At 45.7% G+C, this 19,513-nt stretch overlaps 1 protein-coding gene across 6 annotated transcripts in view; it reads left to right on the forward strand.

Moving 5' to 3' along the window:
• Positions 1–19,513, forward strand: part of MED12 (mediator complex subunit 12) — a 35,036-nt gene that overhangs the window by 3,712 nt on the left and 11,811 nt on the right. For 5 of the 6 annotated variants that reach the window (XM_017819231.1, XM_017819232.1, XM_017819235.1 and 2 more), the window contains exons 5-28: positions 990–1,165; positions 1,441–1,551; positions 2,080–2,334; positions 4,504–4,650; positions 4,942–5,041; positions 6,412–6,548; positions 7,340–7,471; positions 7,856–7,982; positions 8,623–8,852; positions 9,265–9,345; positions 9,710–9,883; positions 10,109–10,253; positions 11,154–11,272; positions 11,413–11,556; positions 12,325–12,488; positions 12,638–12,769; positions 13,643–13,870; positions 14,067–14,211; positions 14,502–14,622; positions 15,311–15,412; positions 16,129–16,242; positions 16,527–16,690; positions 19,025–19,204; positions 19,390–19,461. In XM_017819231.1, the coding sequence (XP_017674720.1) occupies positions 990–1,165; positions 1,441–1,551; positions 2,080–2,334; positions 4,504–4,650; positions 4,942–5,041; positions 6,412–6,548; positions 7,340–7,471; positions 7,856–7,982; positions 8,623–8,852; positions 9,265–9,345; positions 9,710–9,883; positions 10,109–10,253; positions 11,154–11,272; positions 11,413–11,556; positions 12,325–12,488; positions 12,638–12,769; positions 13,643–13,870; positions 14,067–14,211; positions 14,502–14,622; positions 15,311–15,412; positions 16,129–16,242; positions 16,527–16,690; positions 19,025–19,204; positions 19,390–19,461 (3,500 nt within the window). Of the gene's footprint in view, positions 1–989; positions 1,166–1,440; positions 1,552–2,079; positions 2,335–3,159; positions 3,307–4,503; positions 4,651–4,941; positions 5,042–6,411; positions 6,549–7,339; positions 7,472–7,855; positions 7,983–8,622; positions 8,853–9,264; positions 9,346–9,709; positions 9,884–10,108; positions 10,254–11,153; positions 11,273–11,412; positions 11,557–12,324; positions 12,489–12,637; positions 12,770–13,642; positions 13,871–14,066; positions 14,212–14,501; positions 14,623–15,310; positions 15,413–16,128; positions 16,243–16,526; positions 16,691–19,024; positions 19,205–19,389; positions 19,462–19,513 lie in introns of those variants that run through there. The other variant, XM_017819236.1, reaches the window with a different exon arrangement.

Genomic DNA, 19,513 nt, shown 5'->3' on the forward strand with positions numbered 1-19,513 from the left:
GGCTGTAAATGTTACAATTCAGAGACGACTGATTAGCTACTTTCCAAGTGAGTAGGTTTCCCAGAGAATTTTGGTCTGTTACTCCCTGTCTGTGTTTCCAATTTCATTAAGCATTACTGGATCCAGCATCCTTTACATCCTGGCCTGCTCCAGATTGCTGCAGTCTAGGAGATCTCCCCTGGCTGTGTTCTGGTTTGTATGGCTGGGACTACACAACCTGATCACATACCTTTGAAAATCAGTATTAGCAACCAAAGTCCATGGATTACTTTTTTTCCCCCCTATGCCTTCTTATTTATCTCTGGTATAAAAATTACACAGGCTTATTAACTCTGTGTCTGGAGGTTGATTGATTTGTTACACATATTTATTCCATTTGCTTTCCTGTTCCTTTGGGTTATGTCCCTACTGCTGACACTCTAAGTGTTGTTTGTTTCATGTTCTTGCATATTTTGCCCTGGTTTTCCATCTGCATTGTCCCAGAGGAGTGTAATCATGCTTTCACTTTAATTGACTTTTGGTAAAAACAATTCTTTTTTAAAAATTGTTGATTGTGGCTTTACACTGATAGCTGGAAGAGACTAAGAACAAGTTCAGACTTGAAGTGTTTCCAGTGTTTCTGCTGTCTGTGAGATTATTGAGGATGATCAACTAGACTGGCCTAACACTGCTCTCTGCTAGAAAGTCTTTTCTCTCTGCCTGCTGATTCTCAACAACTACAGTTGAGAATCTTCCCAACTTTTCCAGTACAAAGTAACCCTGCCAGAAGTTTTTCCCCTTGTTCTCTATTTCTGTGGATGTCTCTTCCTCCCTCACACCTCCAGGCCACAAGCAAAGCTAATATTGTGGCCCTCATTTTTCTTTCTTTGCCTTTCTGTCCGTTTCAAACAACAGGAACATTTTTGGGTTTCCACCTGAACACCAGCCTGGTTCTTTCCTGCTCCTGTTTACCACAGAGCTCACTGGTAACCTGTTTGTTTCCTCTTCAGAATGGACACAGATCATCACCAAATACCTGTCAGAGCAGCTGCAGAAGATTGCAGAGTTCTACAGGCAGCTCCCAGGGCAAGGCTGTGGTTCACCATCAGGACCAATGCCCCAAGAGGTGGAACAGGCTTTGAAACAGTGGGACTACAACGAGAAACTGGCTATGTTCATGTTCCAGGTGAGGGACCTGGGGGGCTGCTGGTTGTGTGTGTAGCAGGGGAGGGCTCAGGAGTGGATGTCAGGTGATTTATTTCTGCAGAATATTCTTTCTGTGAGTAGACCATTAGGACTAAATGCAGTTTTGAGCTCAATATTAGAACAGGAGTACTACAGAACTGTGTGAACTTGCAGAGTTTTGTCCACTGTTGGAAAGCAAGCTGCTGCTGTTCTGCCTTACCTTAGTGAATGTTACTTCGACTTGTGTTCATGTGCTCTGCTTTTATCCGTGTGCAGGATGGAATGCTGGACCGGCATGAATTCCTGACGTGGGTCCTTGAGTGTTTTGAGAAGATACGGTCAGGAGAGGATGAATTTCTGAAAATGCTCCTACCTTTGCTGTTGAGGGTGAGAAATATGAGCCCAGCTTGCTTTAGAAGAGTGCTGACTTCTGCTGTTGTTGATCCCCTTCCGTTTGCCTAAGGGGATGATGAGCTATTTTGCACCAAGAACACCAGGGAGCGTCCCTGTGAGCATCCTTCTTAGCTCATGCAAGGATATCTTTTTAGTCCTGTTGTCTTCTGTTTTTCTCTCCTTTACCCTGTTTCCCTGCACTGGATTTGGTAATCCCCGCCCCCATGTCACAGCTGTGATAGTTGCACTCATGCACCAGTACATGGAAGGTGCTTTTCTTTGTTTCTTTGGCAACAGATTCTGGGCAAACCTTTGAAGCCCTGGGAAGGCTGGGTGTGGGTACATTTTTATACATGAAGTCATTGCCATAGAGCATTTCAAGGTTTTTTCTGATGCTTAATAGCCAGTGGGTGATCCATGGTGCTAAGGAGCTCTGTAAAAAGCAGTACTTTGGAAGGTCGAGGGTTTCTCCTGTACTGCTTGTGACAAGGCTGTTTTCCCCTCTCCCCGTGTTCCCTGCAGTACTCGGGGGAGTTTGTGCAGTCTGCCTACCTGTCCAGACGTCTGGCCTACTTCTGCACCCGCAGGCTGGCTATGCAGCTGGATGGTGCTGGTGGGCACCCACCACACATCCTGTCTGCCCAGACAGGGAATGCGCTTCCTGCAACTCCCACCCCTCAGCCAGCTGCAGGGAATCCTCCTCCCAGCCCTTTCAGCGACCTGCTGCTGTGCCCCCAGCACCGGCCAGTGGTGTATGGGCTCAGCTGCATCCTGCAGGTAGGTTTAAGTAATGGTGATTGTGGGGTCAACAGGGACAATTTACATTGTGTGCCATCACAGAAAAATCATTACAGACTGAGTCAGCAGCTTCCCGAGTACAGAAATATCAAACCATGATTGTCGTGGCTGATGTGTTTAAAGAGCTTTTGTGCCAGACATCAGTGCTGTAGCAGTGCCCTTGACTGACTTGCATAAGAAAAATGGGTTGGAATAGAGCCTTTTGCTCTACTCACAGGTGCCTCTCATGGCTGGAAGGCTTTACAAAAGAAGGGATGAGAAAGAGGCTTATTTCATCTTGAGTATGTCAATAGCAGGTTGTCATTTAGGAAAGGAAATGATGCCAGAAATGAAAGTGCTTTGTAATTTTGTCAGCTCTTAAAAGCAAACATCCCCTTGTCAGAAAAAAAGTTCCCATAGAACAAAAAAAAAAAACCCACAACCAAACAATCAGCACACACACAAAAAAGCCCCTCCCACTTTATGGAAGAATTTAATGGTTTAGGAGTAGCAATAGGCTGTGAAAAGGAACTACTCTTAATTCATAATCTTTATGCTCGAGATTGATTAAACCTTACATTGCAATGAAAAGGCAAGGTTGCCAAAGCCTTATTGGTAGGTTTTTGAAGGGCAGGTGCTTTTGTGACACTGTGGGATTTGGTCCTTACTGTCCTTGTGTCAGAAAGAGATAGATGAGTTCTGTTCAGTGTGTGTATTCATTCATGACTGTGTTTTTCTCCTTCAAGAGGAGAGTGACTAGGTCAGGTGGGTCCATGCAGAAGGAGTGGAGTTGGTTTCTTCCAGGGGAGAAAAGAAGCTCGTTAAAGCAGAGGAGGTCCCAGAGAGTGCAGGATGGAGCAGGAGTTGGAGAGGAAGAGAGCACAAAGCTTGGGAACCTGCTGCTCAAGAGAGAAACTTGAGATGAAGGAGCCTTGACAGGATCAAGAAGCAGCCAGCCAGCTCTCAAACAGGGTAGAAAGAAAATTCCTATAGTACGGTTGGCTAGAAGTAAGGATTTTTCTGCAAGGATTAGAGAGCAGTGTGGGTTTATAAATAACCCCTTTGCATTCCTTTTAAATCTGTCTGGGTCACTTTCTGTTAAAGAAGTTGAGAGGGTTCTTTTTTTCTATTTTCTGTGTGATAAAACCTGTCTTTTTAATATAAAAATCCTCTATTTGGGGAGCTTACTTTAGTGGAATATCTGAGCATATATACCTCAAAAGTTTGACTGATTTGGGTTTGAACACAACCTGCTTAAAAATTGACATTGGTTAATGATGATCTGATCTTTAGTAAGTGTCAGAAGAGCTCTTCTGAGATCTACAGATATTCTGATCTGCTGATGGTAGATAAGGCTAAGGCAGAATAAGATCCAATGGTTGGAAGTTTGAGCTGGGTGAAGTCAGCCTGGAAAGAGATGCATTTCTAACACTGTGCATAATTGACCTTTGCTCAGATCATCTCAAGATATGACAGATTCTTTGGTTTGAGTGTTTAAAACAGCCTTGGTTGTATGTCTTTAATGCCTGCCTCCTTGTGAGCCAGAAGCTGTAGGGGAGTATTGTAGGAATGGTTCAGTGAAGTTTTGTCTGTATTTATGTGAGTGTACGAGATCATAAAAGAATGAGAATGCATATAACATGGTATTGTTATTTTAATAATCCCTATAATCACATTTGTGATTATTAAACAGTATGGTATAATTAGTTTGTGTCTGTTACCTCATATTTCTTCTCATTCTTTACTCTTTTTGAGGGCTGTAAGTCCCTCATGTAAATGCTGCTCCTGGACCACGAGGGTTGGATTGTGCATTGCCTGTGTGAGTTGTAGAAAATAAGTTCTGTTTGGAAGCAGTGGAGAGCTCTGCAGCAACATGTTGCTGCTTTTGGATAATGTGGAACTCTGGTCTTGGCTTCCTAAGCATACCTAGGGCAAGAAACTCAGTGCAGCAAAAAATTCTAGTTTACTCCTTTCTACTCCAGTATAGTCCAAAGACTCTTTCAGAGCTCAGAACAAAAAAACCCCACCCAAATAGTAAATATTTTGCATACAGGATGATGAATGCCTGGGCAATAGGGTAAAGTAGTGGTTAGTTCTGTAGAAAGTTGTGTAACTTAATTGTTTTGACCTTGATTTGCTCAATGATACTTACCTTTCTGTCTGTTGCAGAGTATAATTCTGTGTTGCCCGAGTGCCCTTGTGTGGCATTACTCCTTAACTGATAGCAGGATAAAAACTGGCTCTCCACTGGACCACTTGCCTATAGCCCCATCCAACTTGCCTATGCCAGGAGGGAATTCAACCTTTACACAGCAGGTGAGCAGCCTTCAGCAAAGGGAGCTCTTGTGGTCTGAGATAATAGCTATGTCTTAGCTCTTTCAGAGTTTTCTTTTCATGTTGTGTGATAAGCAGAGCTGGAGGTGCTGTCTCACTCCCCAGGAATTAACTGCTCCCATTCTGCTATAAGCAAGACAGTGATGTCCTTGGAAGATGGGCACAATCTAACCTTAAGTAGAGTTACTGTCATGCTCTCTGTTTTCTGATAATTTTGTTCACAGGACTTCTAAGGCATCCTTATGTTTGTTTACACAAGTCCATTGTTTTTAGGTCCGGGCAAAGCTGCGTGAGATCGAGCAGCAGATAAAGGAACGTGGCCAGGCTGTGGAGGTTCGCTGGTCGTTTGACAAGTGCCAGGAAACCACAGCAGGTAACTTGCTGTAGGATAAAGTTTCTCTTCCCCTGCTCCACGTGTTACCCTGACAAACTTCCAGTCTGGCTCTTCTCTTTGATTTTTCTTATTTGCTACTGTTCATGTTTACTTCTGGGGGGGGAAGAAATGGCTCTTTTTTTTTTTTCCAGGGCAAAATCTTACATGGGTCTATTTCTTCAGGTATAGGGGGAATTTCTGTTACTGGAAGCTAGAAATGTGTACCAGAGAACTGTACTCTTGTACANCTAGAAATGTGTACCAGAGAACTGTACTCTTGTATATCCCAGTGTTTTCCCCTAAAATCTGCAGCTGGCTGCAGTGAGTCAGGATGCTAAAATAGGTGGACCCTTGCCTGGCTGGTTCAGCTTTCCTTGGCCAATGAGCTCACAGAAACTTCTGATAGAACCATAGAATGGCCTGGGTTAGAAAAGACCTTAAAGATCATCTAGTCCCAACCTCACTGCTATGGGCAGGGACACCTTCTACCAGACCAGGCTGCTCAGGACCCCATCCTGCCTTGAACACTTACAGGGATGGGGCATCCAGAATTCCTCTGAGCAACCTGTGCCAGTGTTTCACCACTCTCACAGTAAAGCTTGTCCAGGTCCCTCTGGATGGCATCCCATCCTTCAGGAGTGTCAACCAAACCACTCAGCTTGGTGTCATCTGCAAACCTGCTGAGGGTGCACTTGATCTTTGTTCCATTACCACTCATCAGTGATGTCCATTGGGACTCTCAGCCTTTGACCACTACACTCTGGATGTGACTGTCCAACCAATTCCTCATGCACTGAACAGCCCAGCATGCCTGGTGCTGTGTAGGCCGTCCTATTGCCAAAAAAACCAGCATTTTGGTGGTGACATGAACCACAGAGCCATGTGTTAATAGACTGGGCCCATCTGTTTCTTCCAGTGTCATTGCCTGCAACTGGAGGAGTAGAAGAGAAAATAACCTGTGTTCCAGAATGCCTTATTAATGGTCCCAAGGCCCTGAAGTCGCTTTTGATCACCCTTGGATTACACATTGCAACTTCATCTCCCCCTGTGTGGGAGATCAGTAATGGGTAATAGTGTGAGGGATATACCAGGCTAGGAAGTTTCATGATATGATGTCCCCAACCCAGCCCCCAGGGAGGCAGCAGCCTTCCCTTAGAGAAGGGTCCATCTGCCTTTTGGATGAAGGGTCCAAACTTTCTGTTCCCCTTAGAAGAGAATCACCTGTAACTACAACTCATCTTTTCTTCCTCATGGAATGGGTCTTGATACGAGGCGTAGGACTTTCTGACCTTGGAAACACATCTGGTATTGCTCTACAGTCTGTTGTACCAGGTGCCAAATATGCATTTCTCTTCTCTGTTCTCTTCTAGGTTTCACTATTGGCCGTGTCTTGCACACTTTAGAAGTTCTGGACAGTCACAGCTTTGAAAGATCTGACTTCAGCAACTCTTTGGATTCCTTGTATAACAGGATATTTGGGCTGGGTCCAACTAAAGACAGTCATGAGGTGCCCTGGGACTTTGCTGCTGGGCCCTGGTCTTGGACGTGGCTATGTTCTTGTTTATATCCCACTGTTACTGTCCTGTGTCTGCAGAGAGCTGACTAGGTAGTGGCCTTTGGCCAAGAGATGTGATCTCCATTGAAAAGGATTTCATGCAGCCTTGTTAGGGAGGTACTAAAGTGAGAGGGGGGGTCTGTGCTCTAGGAAGTCTACATGAACAAATACGTGTAAGCCTGGGAGAATTCACACAGCTGAGAAGAGTCTCCTGATGAAAGACATCAGATTGATGATAAAGACTTGTTATGTCTCTGAGAGGAGTAAACTTGTCAAACTCTGAGCTGGCTGCTGCTTCCTGGAAGTCTGGGAGCTCACAGTTCAGGTTCCTCTTAGCCTGGGAGGTGACATATTTATGATATGTAGGACCATAGTGCAACCAGTACTGTATTGGTTCCTGGAAGTGGGCTGCAGCACTGGCTGTTTGCACACTGTGTATAATGCTGTCAAGAAGCTGTGTTTCACTCAGTGCTGTGATTAGCACTTCATAGATGTGCTGCTGGAAGAGAGATGATTTCCTGAAGCAGAATCAGTCTGGAGATTTTTAGGGGCTATGGTTCACCTCATGTTGCAAAACAGAGTCAGAGGAGGAGGGCTCTAGCTTGGCATCCATCCTTTCTGTTAGGAAGAGGGGAATGCAGCAATCTTTAGACTGTGCTTTATTAGAAGTAGACTCTCTGTTCTATCTGCTCCCCCCCTCCTGTTTGGCTCAGGTTCTCACTGCAGTGCTTATATGTCAACAGATCTCCCCGGACGACGATGCAGTGGTGGCCTTGCTGTGCGAGTGGGCTGTCAGCTACAAACGCTCTGGACGCCACAGGGCCATGGTGGTGGCCAAACTCCTGGAGAAGCGCCAGGCAGAGATAGAGGCTGAAGTAGGTCCTTACTCCTGGAAGACTCTCAGCTGTAGGGGAGAGCAGAGATGACCTAACTATGGTTACATGGAAAGGCAGAGGTCGATCAGTACAATGCCTCTTGTCACTGGTGCTGTTAGTGATGGCATTTGCTCCACCTAACCCAGTGTAGATCATAAATGAGCCTGGGGGATGGTGCATATCACATTTCTTGGATACGTGTGAGGACAGCTGATTGCAGTGCAGAAGCACTGGCATACTTGGAGACTCTGAAGTAGCTTACAGAAACCTGTGTGGTGGCTTGCCTATAAGTGCAAGATAAAAAAATTCTCTTTTTTTTTGGAGTTTATGGATAGGAAGTTTCTCCACTGTGTCAGCAGCTGGTACTTTTTTCTGTTTCTGCAGAGATGTGGGGACTCCGAAGTCGTGGACGAGAAGGGCTCCATCTCCTCAGGCTCGCTCTCAGCAGCCAGCGCTCCTGTCTTTCAGGATGTCCTTATGCAGTTCCTTGACACTCAAGCTCCTATGCTAAGTATGTAATAAGAACTTGTGGTCTCCCAGTTTCTAGCTTTCCCTCTCCTGCAAACTTTGAATTTGTGTGCTGTTTGCTTGTGTGTAGGTCTTGGGTGTATCTAAATTCTCTCTCTGGCTTCCTTGCAATCCAGAGCTTACCTTGGAAAGAGAGGAAAAGCAAATTGCAGGGCCAGATGACAGAAAGGTAATGCAGATGCACTTCTGTTAACAGAGCATTGGCCAAGGATAGATGAGTATAGCTTAGTCAGGAATTACTTCAGGCTGAGAACTAGAGGGTGGTTTTTAAGCAGTGACAAAGATCCGGAATAGCCTTTCAGGGGAAGTACTGCAAACAGATTAAGGGGAATAGGATGCAGCTCTGAATGATTCAGGCAACTGTTTGTACACCCAGGAGTAGCACTTTTGAGGTTAAAGTCCTATGCCTCTGGGCTGTGACACTGGAGAGCATTTGACTTAACTGCTAATTTTTAAAACTGGGTTTTCTGATTTTAGTCCCTGCTGTAACCTCAGAATTGTGTACCAGTCACTGTGTTGAGATATCGGGAAACGCTTTCCCACACCTTAGATTAGGTTACTGGTGTTGCTCAGTGTTGCAGAAGAGCTCTGATAGCCCTGGCTGTCTGTGTTGTCTTTTTCAGCTGATCCTGGGAAGGAAAATGAGAAGGTGGAGTTCTTTAACCTGGTGCTGCTGTTCTGTGAGCTAATCCGACACGATGTCTTCTCTCACAACATCTACATGTGCACACTCATCTCCCGGGGTGATCTTGCCATGGATTCTCACGGGCCTCGCCCGCCCTCACCCTTCGATGACCCTGCTGAGGAGCATGACAGGAAGGAGGGGGAGGGGAACAGTGGCATCAAGCTGGAGGTGAGAGCACCATGGCCCTCCTGTACACATCTCTGTGTTTTGCTTGCCCGTTTTTACCAGCTTTGCAGCCTCCTTGCTATTACGTGCTGGAGCACATACTAGTGACTCCTGCTCCTGCTTCCCCCAACCTGTTTCCTTAGCATTTCAGTTTAAGTGGCTGGAAAGAACCTCAGAATGTAAAGAGGTAGATAGGAAGATCTTGCATGGTTTGAAACAGCAGGATGTCATGAGGTGCTGTGTGAGGCCTGTCCGTGATGATTGCAGTGTATTAGGCTCCAACTTTCCAGGCACCATCGACCTGTTGGCATATTGCTGTCACCATCCAACATGGGCATCAAGTGCTGTAGTCAACAAATACTCTCTTGTTCCTTGATGCATCACTGAGATGTTAAACTGCTCTTTCTGTTCCCAGGACACAGGTCTTTCAGAGCCCATGGACATCGACCACAACCCCAGCATGCTCTTTGATGACATGGAAAAAACAGACTTTTCGGTATGTTCCTGCCTTTTCTACCTGCTCAGTTAATAGGTCAGTATGTAGCATGTGCCTTGCATTTCTGTATCTTTCCTATAGAGCCAGTGTGCTCTGGCTGGGTTGTATGGCAGTTGACACTGTAAAAGGTTCATATAACCTGTTTATGCAGAGTTCATTAGAGTAGAGTGAATCCCAGTCATTCCTGGGGTCTCTTAATGCTCAGGCCGCTGCCAGCCCAGTGTTTGGGCAGGATAGGAAGTGGGCTGTGTGGAAGTGGATGGGAAATGGATGACCATGATAGCACCAGGAGATTGGGAGTGACCAGCAGTCTTTACTGTTGCATGGCCATGTTCCTTAACTACCTTTTCATATGTCTCCCTAGATGTTTTCTCCACCAATGCATTGTGAATCTAAAGCCAGCCCTTCCCCTGAAAAACCAGATCCTGAGAAGGAAGCAAAGCCTCTGCTGAAGGATAAGTCTGTGGAAGGAATGCTTGCATCCCTGTATGACCAGCCTCGGCACATCCAGTACGCAACACACTTTCCTATTCCTCAGGTATGAGACCTGCCTGTAAGTGCTCCCCTTGTGCTCTTGTGAGGCTGTGGTTCCCTGCTTTGAGTGGGTAAGGAGCAATCATGCTTTTCTGGATGTCTTCTTGCTTACTCCCAAAGAAGCTTCTGAGATGAAGCTTTGCTTTTCCTTAGAGACATCCAGATGTAAAACAAGATAAGACATTTAGACTCATAGTTGCTAATGCAGTTGTCTCTTTTGGTTCCCCAGGAGGAGTCGTGCAGTCACGAGTGTAACCAAAGGCTGGTAGTTCTTTTCGGGGTTGGAAAACAGCGGGATGATGCTCGGCACACCATCAAGAAAATAACCAAAGACATTCTAAAAGTCTTAAACAGGAAGAGTACTGCAGAGACAGGTTAGTAGAGAGACACTCCCTTCTGAAATAGGAGCATCTTTCCACTTGGCTGGCTCCCTTGTCTGGAGTCTCACAGTGAAAGGATTTTATGTAATCTGCAGTGTGTGGTAAGAGGTATTAGCGAATGAGAGTCTGAAACGGTGCTCTGTTTTCAAACATACTGACTAGCAAGTCAGACAATCAGTTTCCTGCTGACAATATCTGTTTAACTGAACTTTTCTTCAGAAGAGAATTGAGTCATGCAAGGTTCAGAACAAGACCCTGGCCAAAACTTTGACTTCTCAGGTTTTTTTCTATATTTTCTTGCATTTAGATCCTTGCACAAGAAGCAAAAAATACTTTGCCTATGCATATTTGACAAAGACTTGGTTAAATGTGTCACACCATTATGCTTCAGGCACATGCTAGATCCACAGGATAGGAAATTTGGATAGCTGTGTCAAAACCAATAGAAAGCTTCTGATGTCCATCAGCTGATAATCTGGCTACAATTTTTCTTTCTTAGTCTGATGCCTGAAAGGCAATGTGAAATGTGGTAGAAAGATAATACTTTAAAAGGTGGAGTTCTCTGACAAACTTTGAGGCTGAACATCTCCAGTCCAGAATGCCTGTTCTCATCAGGGAATAGGTATAACTCTAAATCAAAACAGAAGGGTGCTCCAAGGAGTACCTTCATTTGGAATAGCCCTACTGTCATTCTGGAGGTTAGGAATTCCTTCCTCAGCAGTTTGTTTTGTATTCAGGTTGGTCCTTATCAAGGTCAGAGACTCAGCCTTTTGGCTATACTGCATGAAAGGAGCTGGTCTTGCTGAGGGACTGACAGGAGGCAATGGCTGATGTCTAGTCCTCTGGTGAGGAAGGTAGCCTAATACTGTTTTTTAATCCTCCCAACTTTGGTAGGTGGAGAGGAAGGCCAGAAGAGGAAAAAGAGCAAACCAGAAGCATTCCCAACAGCTGAAGATATCTTTGCAAAGTTCCAGCACCTTTCTCACTTTGATCAGCACCAGGTCACATCTCAGGTATGAAAATCTCAAGACTGCTGTCTTTCTTGGGCCGTTTGTGTTACTGAGAGCAGCTTCCTGGAGGGGAAGAGGGAGGTGGGTCCACTGAGGGACTTCTGCAAGGGAACATAGTACTGAGTGTTGTCTTGCACTTGCAGGTATCTCGGAATGTCTTGGAACAGATCACCAGCTTTGCTTTGGGAATGTCGTACCACCTGCCTCTGGTGCAGCACGTGCAGTTCATATTTGACTTGATGGAGTACTCACTCAATATCAGTGGTCTTATCGACTTTGCCATCCAGGTAAGGGCAGTGTGCTCAGGTGCTTCCTGGGGAGGGATTCATCTCCCTGAAAGGCAGCAGATCTGTGCTGTGATAGTTGACCTGCTCTGGGGGTCATTGGTGACCCTCTGACCTGTGTCATGGAGGTGGTCAGATTAGGTGGCCATTGTGATGCTTCTGGGCTGCAGCTGTTAGGAAGAGGTTGTTTGTGGCAGATAGTCTTACATCTTCTATTCTGAGGATTATTTTTCCAGAGACTTTGGGCTTTTCTCCAAAGGACTTGCATTCAGTCTCTGTCTCTGGTTGCAGCAGGGCCTTGTTCAGAGCGAGAAGGGGATTGTCTGTCTTTGGCACTTTGCCTACCTTGCTCCCCTGGAAAGATTCTTGGCACATGGCAGCTCAAGCTGCCTTCTGGATTCTGCTAAAATCCTGTTGCTGTTTCTGCAGCCTGTACCAGGTGTCTCTTGAAGCCTTGCTGATGGAATTGGGGCTGTTAGGCTGAAAAGGATAGCCAAGTGAGATTTATGCAGGATAGAACTACCAAACAAGCTGCTTGATACTACCTGCGGCCATATCCCAATCACCCTCTGACACCCAAGCCCTGACAGCCCTTTATACTGCCTGAGGCATTGTGCCTAAGTGTGGGGTGCCAACTGTTCTCTAAGCAGAAAGTGCCTGGCATCCCTTTCCTGGCATGTCCTACAGGCTGTGGGTTTGGTGTGCCTCCTCCCTTTCTGACCATACCTTACCCCTGTGGCTGTTGAAGGGTTTTTCTGTCATTGGGTGCAGTTGCTGAATGAACTGAGCGTGGTGGAGGCAGAACTGCTGTTGAAATCCTCCGACCTTGTTGGCAGCTATACCACCAGCCTGTGCCTGTGCATCGTGGCTGTGCTGCGGCACTACCACTCCTGCCTTATCTTGAACCAGGACCAGATGGCTCAGGTCTTCGAAGGGTAAGGGTGTCTTCCCCTTGCTGTGTGTAAGGAAGCAGTGTATATTCTGGGGCTTTTTAAGGGGCATGTACCTACCTGTGTCATTCCTAAGAGGTGGCAACTTTTTGTGCCTGAGGATTCAGCTCACTTCTTTTTTTGTCTCTATACAGTCTGTGTGGGGTGGTGAAACACGGCATGAACCGCTCGGATGGCTCCTCAGCAGAGCGCTGTATCCTGGCCTATCTCTACGACCTGTATACCTCCTGCAGTCACCTCAAAAGTAAATTTGGGGAGCTCTTTAGGTGAGTCTGAAGCAGCTGAGATGCAATGGGTCCTGCCCAGTATAGCACCTTGGCTTAACCTTTGATTGTGATTTTGTTTGATGGGATTGTCCCTGAGATACTCTCTATGGTGAACTAAGGTCTTGTGAGTAGTGGCCTGTTTGACAGGCAGAAATAACTTAGTGGGTGATCTCGACTCTTAGATCATCAGGTTTGTTTTGGTAAATTGCCTTCAGTAGTCCTCTGCACCTCCACAGGTCTCTACTTACCCCACCCCTAGAGGGCAGAAGGAGAGAGTTCTGTTCCTACCAAGCTGGTGACATCCTAAAGGTTGTTCTCTGCTTCTTAGTAATCCTACCATTTGGACCTTTGAGCTGTAACAGATAATTCAAAATGTCATTATAGTGTACAGTAACAATCAGCAAATTAAATGCTGCGTATCCTTTGGAAAGGAGTGGAGAACAGACCAGAGAGCACCATTAGGGCCACCATTTAAGTCATGACACAACTGTGCCTTGTGGTTTGAGGCAACAAATTTCAAAAAGTGTGTAGTGGACTTGGGCCCAAAGGAGAGTGAGTGAATAGATTATCAGACATTTGGAATTACTTACTTACGAGGAAGTGAATCTCCTCCCCAGAGAAGAGGTGTATGGAGAGGGAATGATAGAAACTCTGTAAAGTTCTGGTTGATATGGAAAATAAACTGAACGGTCAGTATGTCCTACAATACAAGCACAAAAGAGGAATGAACAGAAAATAATGTAGAGTCTTTGTTGGTACACAGAGATTGTGAATTTCAACATGTTCTTGCCCAGGGAGGGTTTGTCTTTGCTTACCAGAGTTCAGTGGCAGTGCAGTTTTTTGTGTTCCTAATCTCTTTTCTGTCCTGGTTAGTGACTTCTGCTCCAAGGTGAAGAACACAATCTATTGCAATGTTGAGCCATCTGACTCCAACATGCTGTGGGAACCAGAGTTCATGATTGACACTATTGAAAATCCATCTGCACATAACTTTACCTACACCAACCTGGGCAAGAGCCTCAATGAAAACCCAGCCAACCGCTACAGTTTCGTCTGTAATGCACTTATGCACGTGTGTGTGGGACACCACGATCCAGACAGGTGAGAGGCAGAACTTTCGAGGTTCTACTGAGATAGTAAAATCTTTAGGTGAGGGTAAGAAAGCCAGTAGCCATTTCTTGGCTGTCTTGGGGTGTGAAGGAGGATGAAGACTGGGGTCCCTTAAAGAATGGCTGACCTGATGGCATGCATGAGTAGCAAAGCTGACCCTCTGCTTTTTTCATTATTTATTTAACAGGGTGAACGACATTGCTATCCTGTGTGCTGAGCTAACTGGCTACTGCAAGTCTCTAAGTGCCGAGTGGCTGGGTGTGCTCAAAGCTTTGTGCTGTTCCTCCAATAATGGGACCTGTGGCTTCAATGATCTCCTCTGCAATGTTGATGCAAGTGCAAACATTCAAAAGGGGAAAAGGAATTGAAGCAGGAGTGGAGGGATCCCTTGGGAGAAGGCAAAAATATACAAGGGATGGAGGCTTTGTCTTCTGAGGGCAGGGAAAAGGCTTTGAATACCAGGGGCTGCCTTTGGTGTTTGTTGCAGCCTGGGCTGATCCTGGACACTGACCAGAGGTTATGGGCCCTTCTGCCCCCCAGCTCCTAGGCAAGCTGAGGAATTGCTGACAGAGGGAATGAGGTAGAGGCTGTTGTGATCACTGGCTGATCTCCTCTCTTCCAGGTCAGTGACTTGTCTTTCCATGATTCCTTGGCCACCTTTGTTGCCATTCTCATAGCCCGGCAGTGCTTGCTGCTGGAGGACCTGATCCGCTGTGCTGCTATCCCCTCCCTCCTCAATGCTGGTAAGTGCATCCCTGCACAAAGCTGGGCTTAGTCTCAGTTCTGGCCCACAGACCAGTCCTTAATGGATACTCAGTGAACCCCATAGTTGTGAAACATGCCTCCAAGTTGTAAAACATACTTCTTCTACACTTCAGAATTGAATGTGATGCTTTAGAGAGTTTCTGGCCTTTTTATTTCTGCCAAAAACTGGTTGTGCTAAGGTTTTTCGAGGCCTTGCTCTCTAGAGTTTGTGTGGAAGCTGAAATAAGCATGGGATGTTACCAGCCACACTGTGTGACTGGTATACTCAACTCTGAACTCCAGCAGTACACCTCCCAGTGATGGTACAGTTCAGCCTAGCATTTTGGCTAGAGCAGCCAGCTGACCAGTTGGGCCTACAGCACCTGGGTCACTGCCTTTGCTGTGCCACCAGCCTGCCCAGCTTTACTCTGGGGATTGCAGCATCCAGACTCTTGACAGGGTGAAATTGGAGCAAGCAGAATGCAGTGGATGTCACTGGGGATAATACTGATGGATTTGCTCACTTCCATGTTAATTGCTACACATGCTCCATATTTGTAAATACAATAAGGCTGCTGGAGCTTCTCAACTGGCTGCTCCAGGGCAGTGCACTGTGAATAGCTTTTGGACTGAGAGTCAGCTGTCCTGGTGCTTAAAAAATCTCAGTTGGCTGTTTTCTTTACATAGCCTGCAGTGAACAGGACTCAGAACCAGGAGCACGTCTGACCTGCCGGATTTTACTCCATCTGTTTAAGACTCCACAGCTGAACCCGTGCCAGCAAGACGGCAGTAAGTGAATGAACGTGGAGCCTTTATTTTGAAAGTACTGAGGCTCTTGCACCCCAAGAAGAGAGATACTAGACCTTATGATTAGAGATCATAACCTTCTTGCTTTGAATAAAGCAGGCAAAGCCTGATACACTGCTTTCTGCAGAGGACAAAGAACAGTATCCTTCCATTTATGTCATGCCATGGTAGCCAGGCACACTGGGGAGAAGGCTCTTGGAGGCAGGAAACCAGCCAGTAGAGGTGGCCTTGCTGTCACTAAACCATTAGAGTAATGATCACTTCTTTTTTTATGTCTTGAGCTTTGTATAGCCTCTTAACTTGGTGCCAGAAGCTGCTGTTTTACAGCACTCCCTTTTTGTCTGATGATGGAAGCAGTCCAGGAAGCTCTGTTCTTGGCTTTTCATCAGTATCCTGATAGCTCAGATTTCCAAATCCAGCCTGTATTCTAGGTTTTAGGGTACTGTTGGAGCTTGGAGTTCACGACACAGGCACTGCACCCCATTTGGATTTCATGGTTCAGTTGTCACAGTGTGATTGGCACTATGCTTCACGAAACTTAATTAAATGGACCTCATGTTACAGTTAGGAAAGGGACTGGCCTCGGGATTCACTGAGCTGGATTTTATGGTACTTGCTGGCACATAACTCAGGCAGCTCTGGAGCCCGTGCCTTTCTCTCCTGCTGAGTATTGCCTTTCCCCTTTGTCCTCTTTGCAGACAAACCCACGGTGGGAATCCGCTCTTCCTGTGACCGTCACTTACTGGCAGCTTCCCAGAACCGTATTGTGGATGGAGCAGTCTTTGCAGTGCTGAAGGCTGTCTTTGTTCTGGGTGTGTACCTGTGTTAGCCTGAACCTGTAAGAATGTTTGTCAGGGGAGTGGGAGAAAGGCACTGTACTGTATGTGTTTGCTGTACCGAAGGCCAGAGGAGATCTGTTCTGGTGAATATGTGGCTTGTCTGTAGCCCTTTAGTTGAGTTCTGAACAGACTTTGAATCCCTTGGCTGCAGAGAGATCACTGATCCCAGAGAGAGTTCACAAAAGCTCAGGGTGTTTTTTGAGTCAGGCTTTGTGGTTAGCGTTGTTGATTAAGTGATATTTGTGTTTTTCTTTTAGGAGATGCAGAACTGAAAGGCTCTGGCTTTTCCCACCCTGGAGGTGTCGATGATCTCATGGATGATGAGCTGGGCACCAGGAAGGCTGGTGGTCGAGTAGTTACTGTAGAAACAGCCAGCTTGGATATTTATGCCAAGTATGTACTAAGGAGTATATGTCAACAGGTGAGTCTGTCCCATCTCTAGGTTTTCCTTATCCCTTCTGCAGGTGGATATATCCTATATGCCTTTCTGCAGGTTGAGTATGGCAGGTGTTTCTTTGAAAGATCAGTGAAGAACTTGTGATGTTTCTGTCAGGTGACAGCTATGAGGATTGCTCACCTTTGGTAGCAGAATACAGAGAGGCAAGCAGTGGTCAAGAATTGCACTGTGCAGGGCCTGCACATCCCCTTTGCTTTGCTTTGGCAACAGCACAGGCCTCGTGTCCAAGGAGGGGAGTGCTGGGAGTTGGATGCTGAGGTGTGTGCTGGAGGCAAAGATCAGCAGAGAAAGACAATTTGTTGAAGTGATAAATGGTATCTTTCAGAATGCATCTTAAGTGTGCTTGCAGCTAGGCTGTTAATGTATCCCTGGGCTTTGCATTGCCCTGTTTAGTTTATTAAAGAACAGCAACAAAAGCCTTTTGCTTAGCCTAATCTGACAGCAGCAGGGTTTCTGTTCCTTTGTGGAAGACTGACAGTTGAGGAGCTGAAACCTGGCTAATAAGGAGTGCAGAGTGGAGTGGATGTTACTATGCTGTATGAAAATGGATGTTGAAGGGTTTCCTTAGCCTTGATTGGTAGTTTATTCTGTCAACAGGAAAGATGCAGTGTTACAATTTGAAACCTGTATTTTGTATTACTAATGTGCAAACCCAACACACTGGTGCTATGTGTTGTCCTCATGCTATTGTTTATTAACTGGATCCTTACATAGCAATGTTACCAGCCTACCAAAGGAGATTTGGAGCCACCTATTTACAATCATAAATTCAACACACTTGTTGTTACTGAAACCTGACTGTAGCATTTACAAGAGATATTCCCTTGCTGGTCACAGTCTACATAGGAAGGACTCAAAGCAGATAAAAGTGTGTGTGTGTACAGCAGGGAGTAGCAGTGTCAGGTATCACTACTCATACCATTTGTTGGTTGCAATGGTTATGTAGGAGTGAGCATGCCAATAGACACCCATGAGTTACCACCAAATTGTGCCAGAGCTCCTACAGGGTTCCTGCAGCTGTAAAGGGCTGGTAAAATGATGTGTTAAATATTAGCATTTCCAGTGTGAGCAGTGGATGCTGCAGAACTCTCACTATCAATTCTGAAATGTCTGTGGAATGCCTTAAATTATAGGTTGAGATTTCTCAATCTCGGATTCAAGGGAGAAAAGCAACAGGCACTGGAGAGGTCACCAAACTACATGTACTGGCAAAGTGGAAACTTCATCTGGGATTAAGCTGAAGATCTAAGATGAAGATCTTGGTTCCACAAGGATTTCAAACCAGAGATTTAACCTTTCCAGTCTTTGTGCTTTAATGGTTAGAGTGCTGTCCACTGCTGAGAGGGACTTTTCAGCTTTCTAGGCTTAGAATCAGCACTTGTACGTGGTGAACTGGATCCTTATCTCTTCTCCTCCGGTTGTCACTTTGCAGTGGAATAATTCTCTGATCAGGCTTGCTCTGCAGCTGCGGAAGTGCTTATGTAGCAGTCCTCTGTTGATTTTAATTTAATGAATTTGCCTAATTTTAAATATGAAAAAATTCTGCACTAACAAATGCTGCAAGTTAACTATAAATTGTGTGAAGAAGTACCTACCTCATGTTTGTTTTGGAAACTGCTGCCCTTATTACATACATTTAGGGAGCATCAACTGAAATTGAGTGGCTGACAGTAATAGTTTTCTGTCTCCCTTCTCATGATATGTGACTTTGTAAATGGCTTGCATCTAGTCAGTAGTTTTCCTTTCCAGACTTTGAGAAGTAAAGTAACTGGCGTTTGCAAAGTATGGCAGTGTGTTTTCCATCATTATTTGAGAATTGAGGGGTGTGCTTTTCCTTAAGACATGTTCTGGTTTAGCCTTTGCTGCAACCATGAATTACCTAATTCAGGACAGCTCCAGAGCTTTGCTGTGCAGCAAATAGACCAAACAATTTTAAGTGATCCCTTCTGATCTTTTGAGCCCAAGTGGCAGTGTTGGTGGAGCCTGGACATGGCAGTGGCTGTGTACTGTTAAATCACACCGATATTTTATCAAAAGAAAGAGCAACTACTGTGTTTCACTACTGCTGACTTGTCAGAGTTGATGTTTCCTCTGTTCCGATTGCTGTGCTGTGCGTGACGCCTGCTGAATCAGGATAGTGCAGTTCATGAAGAGAAATGATTATCAGGCATAACTGCATACTAATAAGGCTTTTATGATTTTGATGTGTTCCATGCATCTCTCTGAGACTGAAAGCAGGGGCGTTGGTTTGGAATCAGACATCAGTTTGACTGTGCTGACTCTGCCTTTGTCTTGCAGGAGTGGGTAGGAGAACGATGTCTCAAGTCCCTCTGTGAAGACAGCAATGACTTGCAGGATCCTGTCCTGAGCAGCACTCAGGCCCAGAGGCTGATGCAGCTGATTTGTTATCCACACCGACTGCTGGACAATGAGGAAGGAGAAAATCCTCAGCGGCAGAGGATTAAACGCATCTTACAGGTGTGGGCTCCTGACAGAATCTAAGAGTGTCCCAGTAATTGCCTGCTGTGGTGTTAGAGTGGGGTTGTCCAAAATGCAGCCCTCTGAGAGGTCTGGCACTCCTTATGGTGGGAGCTGAGGGTGTGGGTTGTCATAGTCTGAACTGAGATAAGGAATCACTTGAAGTGTGTGTGTTTGTGTTGCAGAATTTGGACCAGTGGACCATGAGGCAGTCCTCGCTGGAGCTGCAGCTCATGATTAAACAGACAGCAAACAATGTGAGTTTCTGCTCAGAGGGGACCATACGGGGATGTGTGAAGTGGATACTTG

The sequence above is a fragment of the Lepidothrix coronata genome, unplaced genomic scaffold, assembly GCF_001604755.1.
Source record: "Lepidothrix coronata isolate B3197 unplaced genomic scaffold, Lepidothrix_coronata-1.0 Scaffold73, whole genome shotgun sequence".
Lineage (NCBI taxonomy): Eukaryota > Metazoa > Chordata > Aves > Passeriformes > Pipridae > Lepidothrix > Lepidothrix coronata.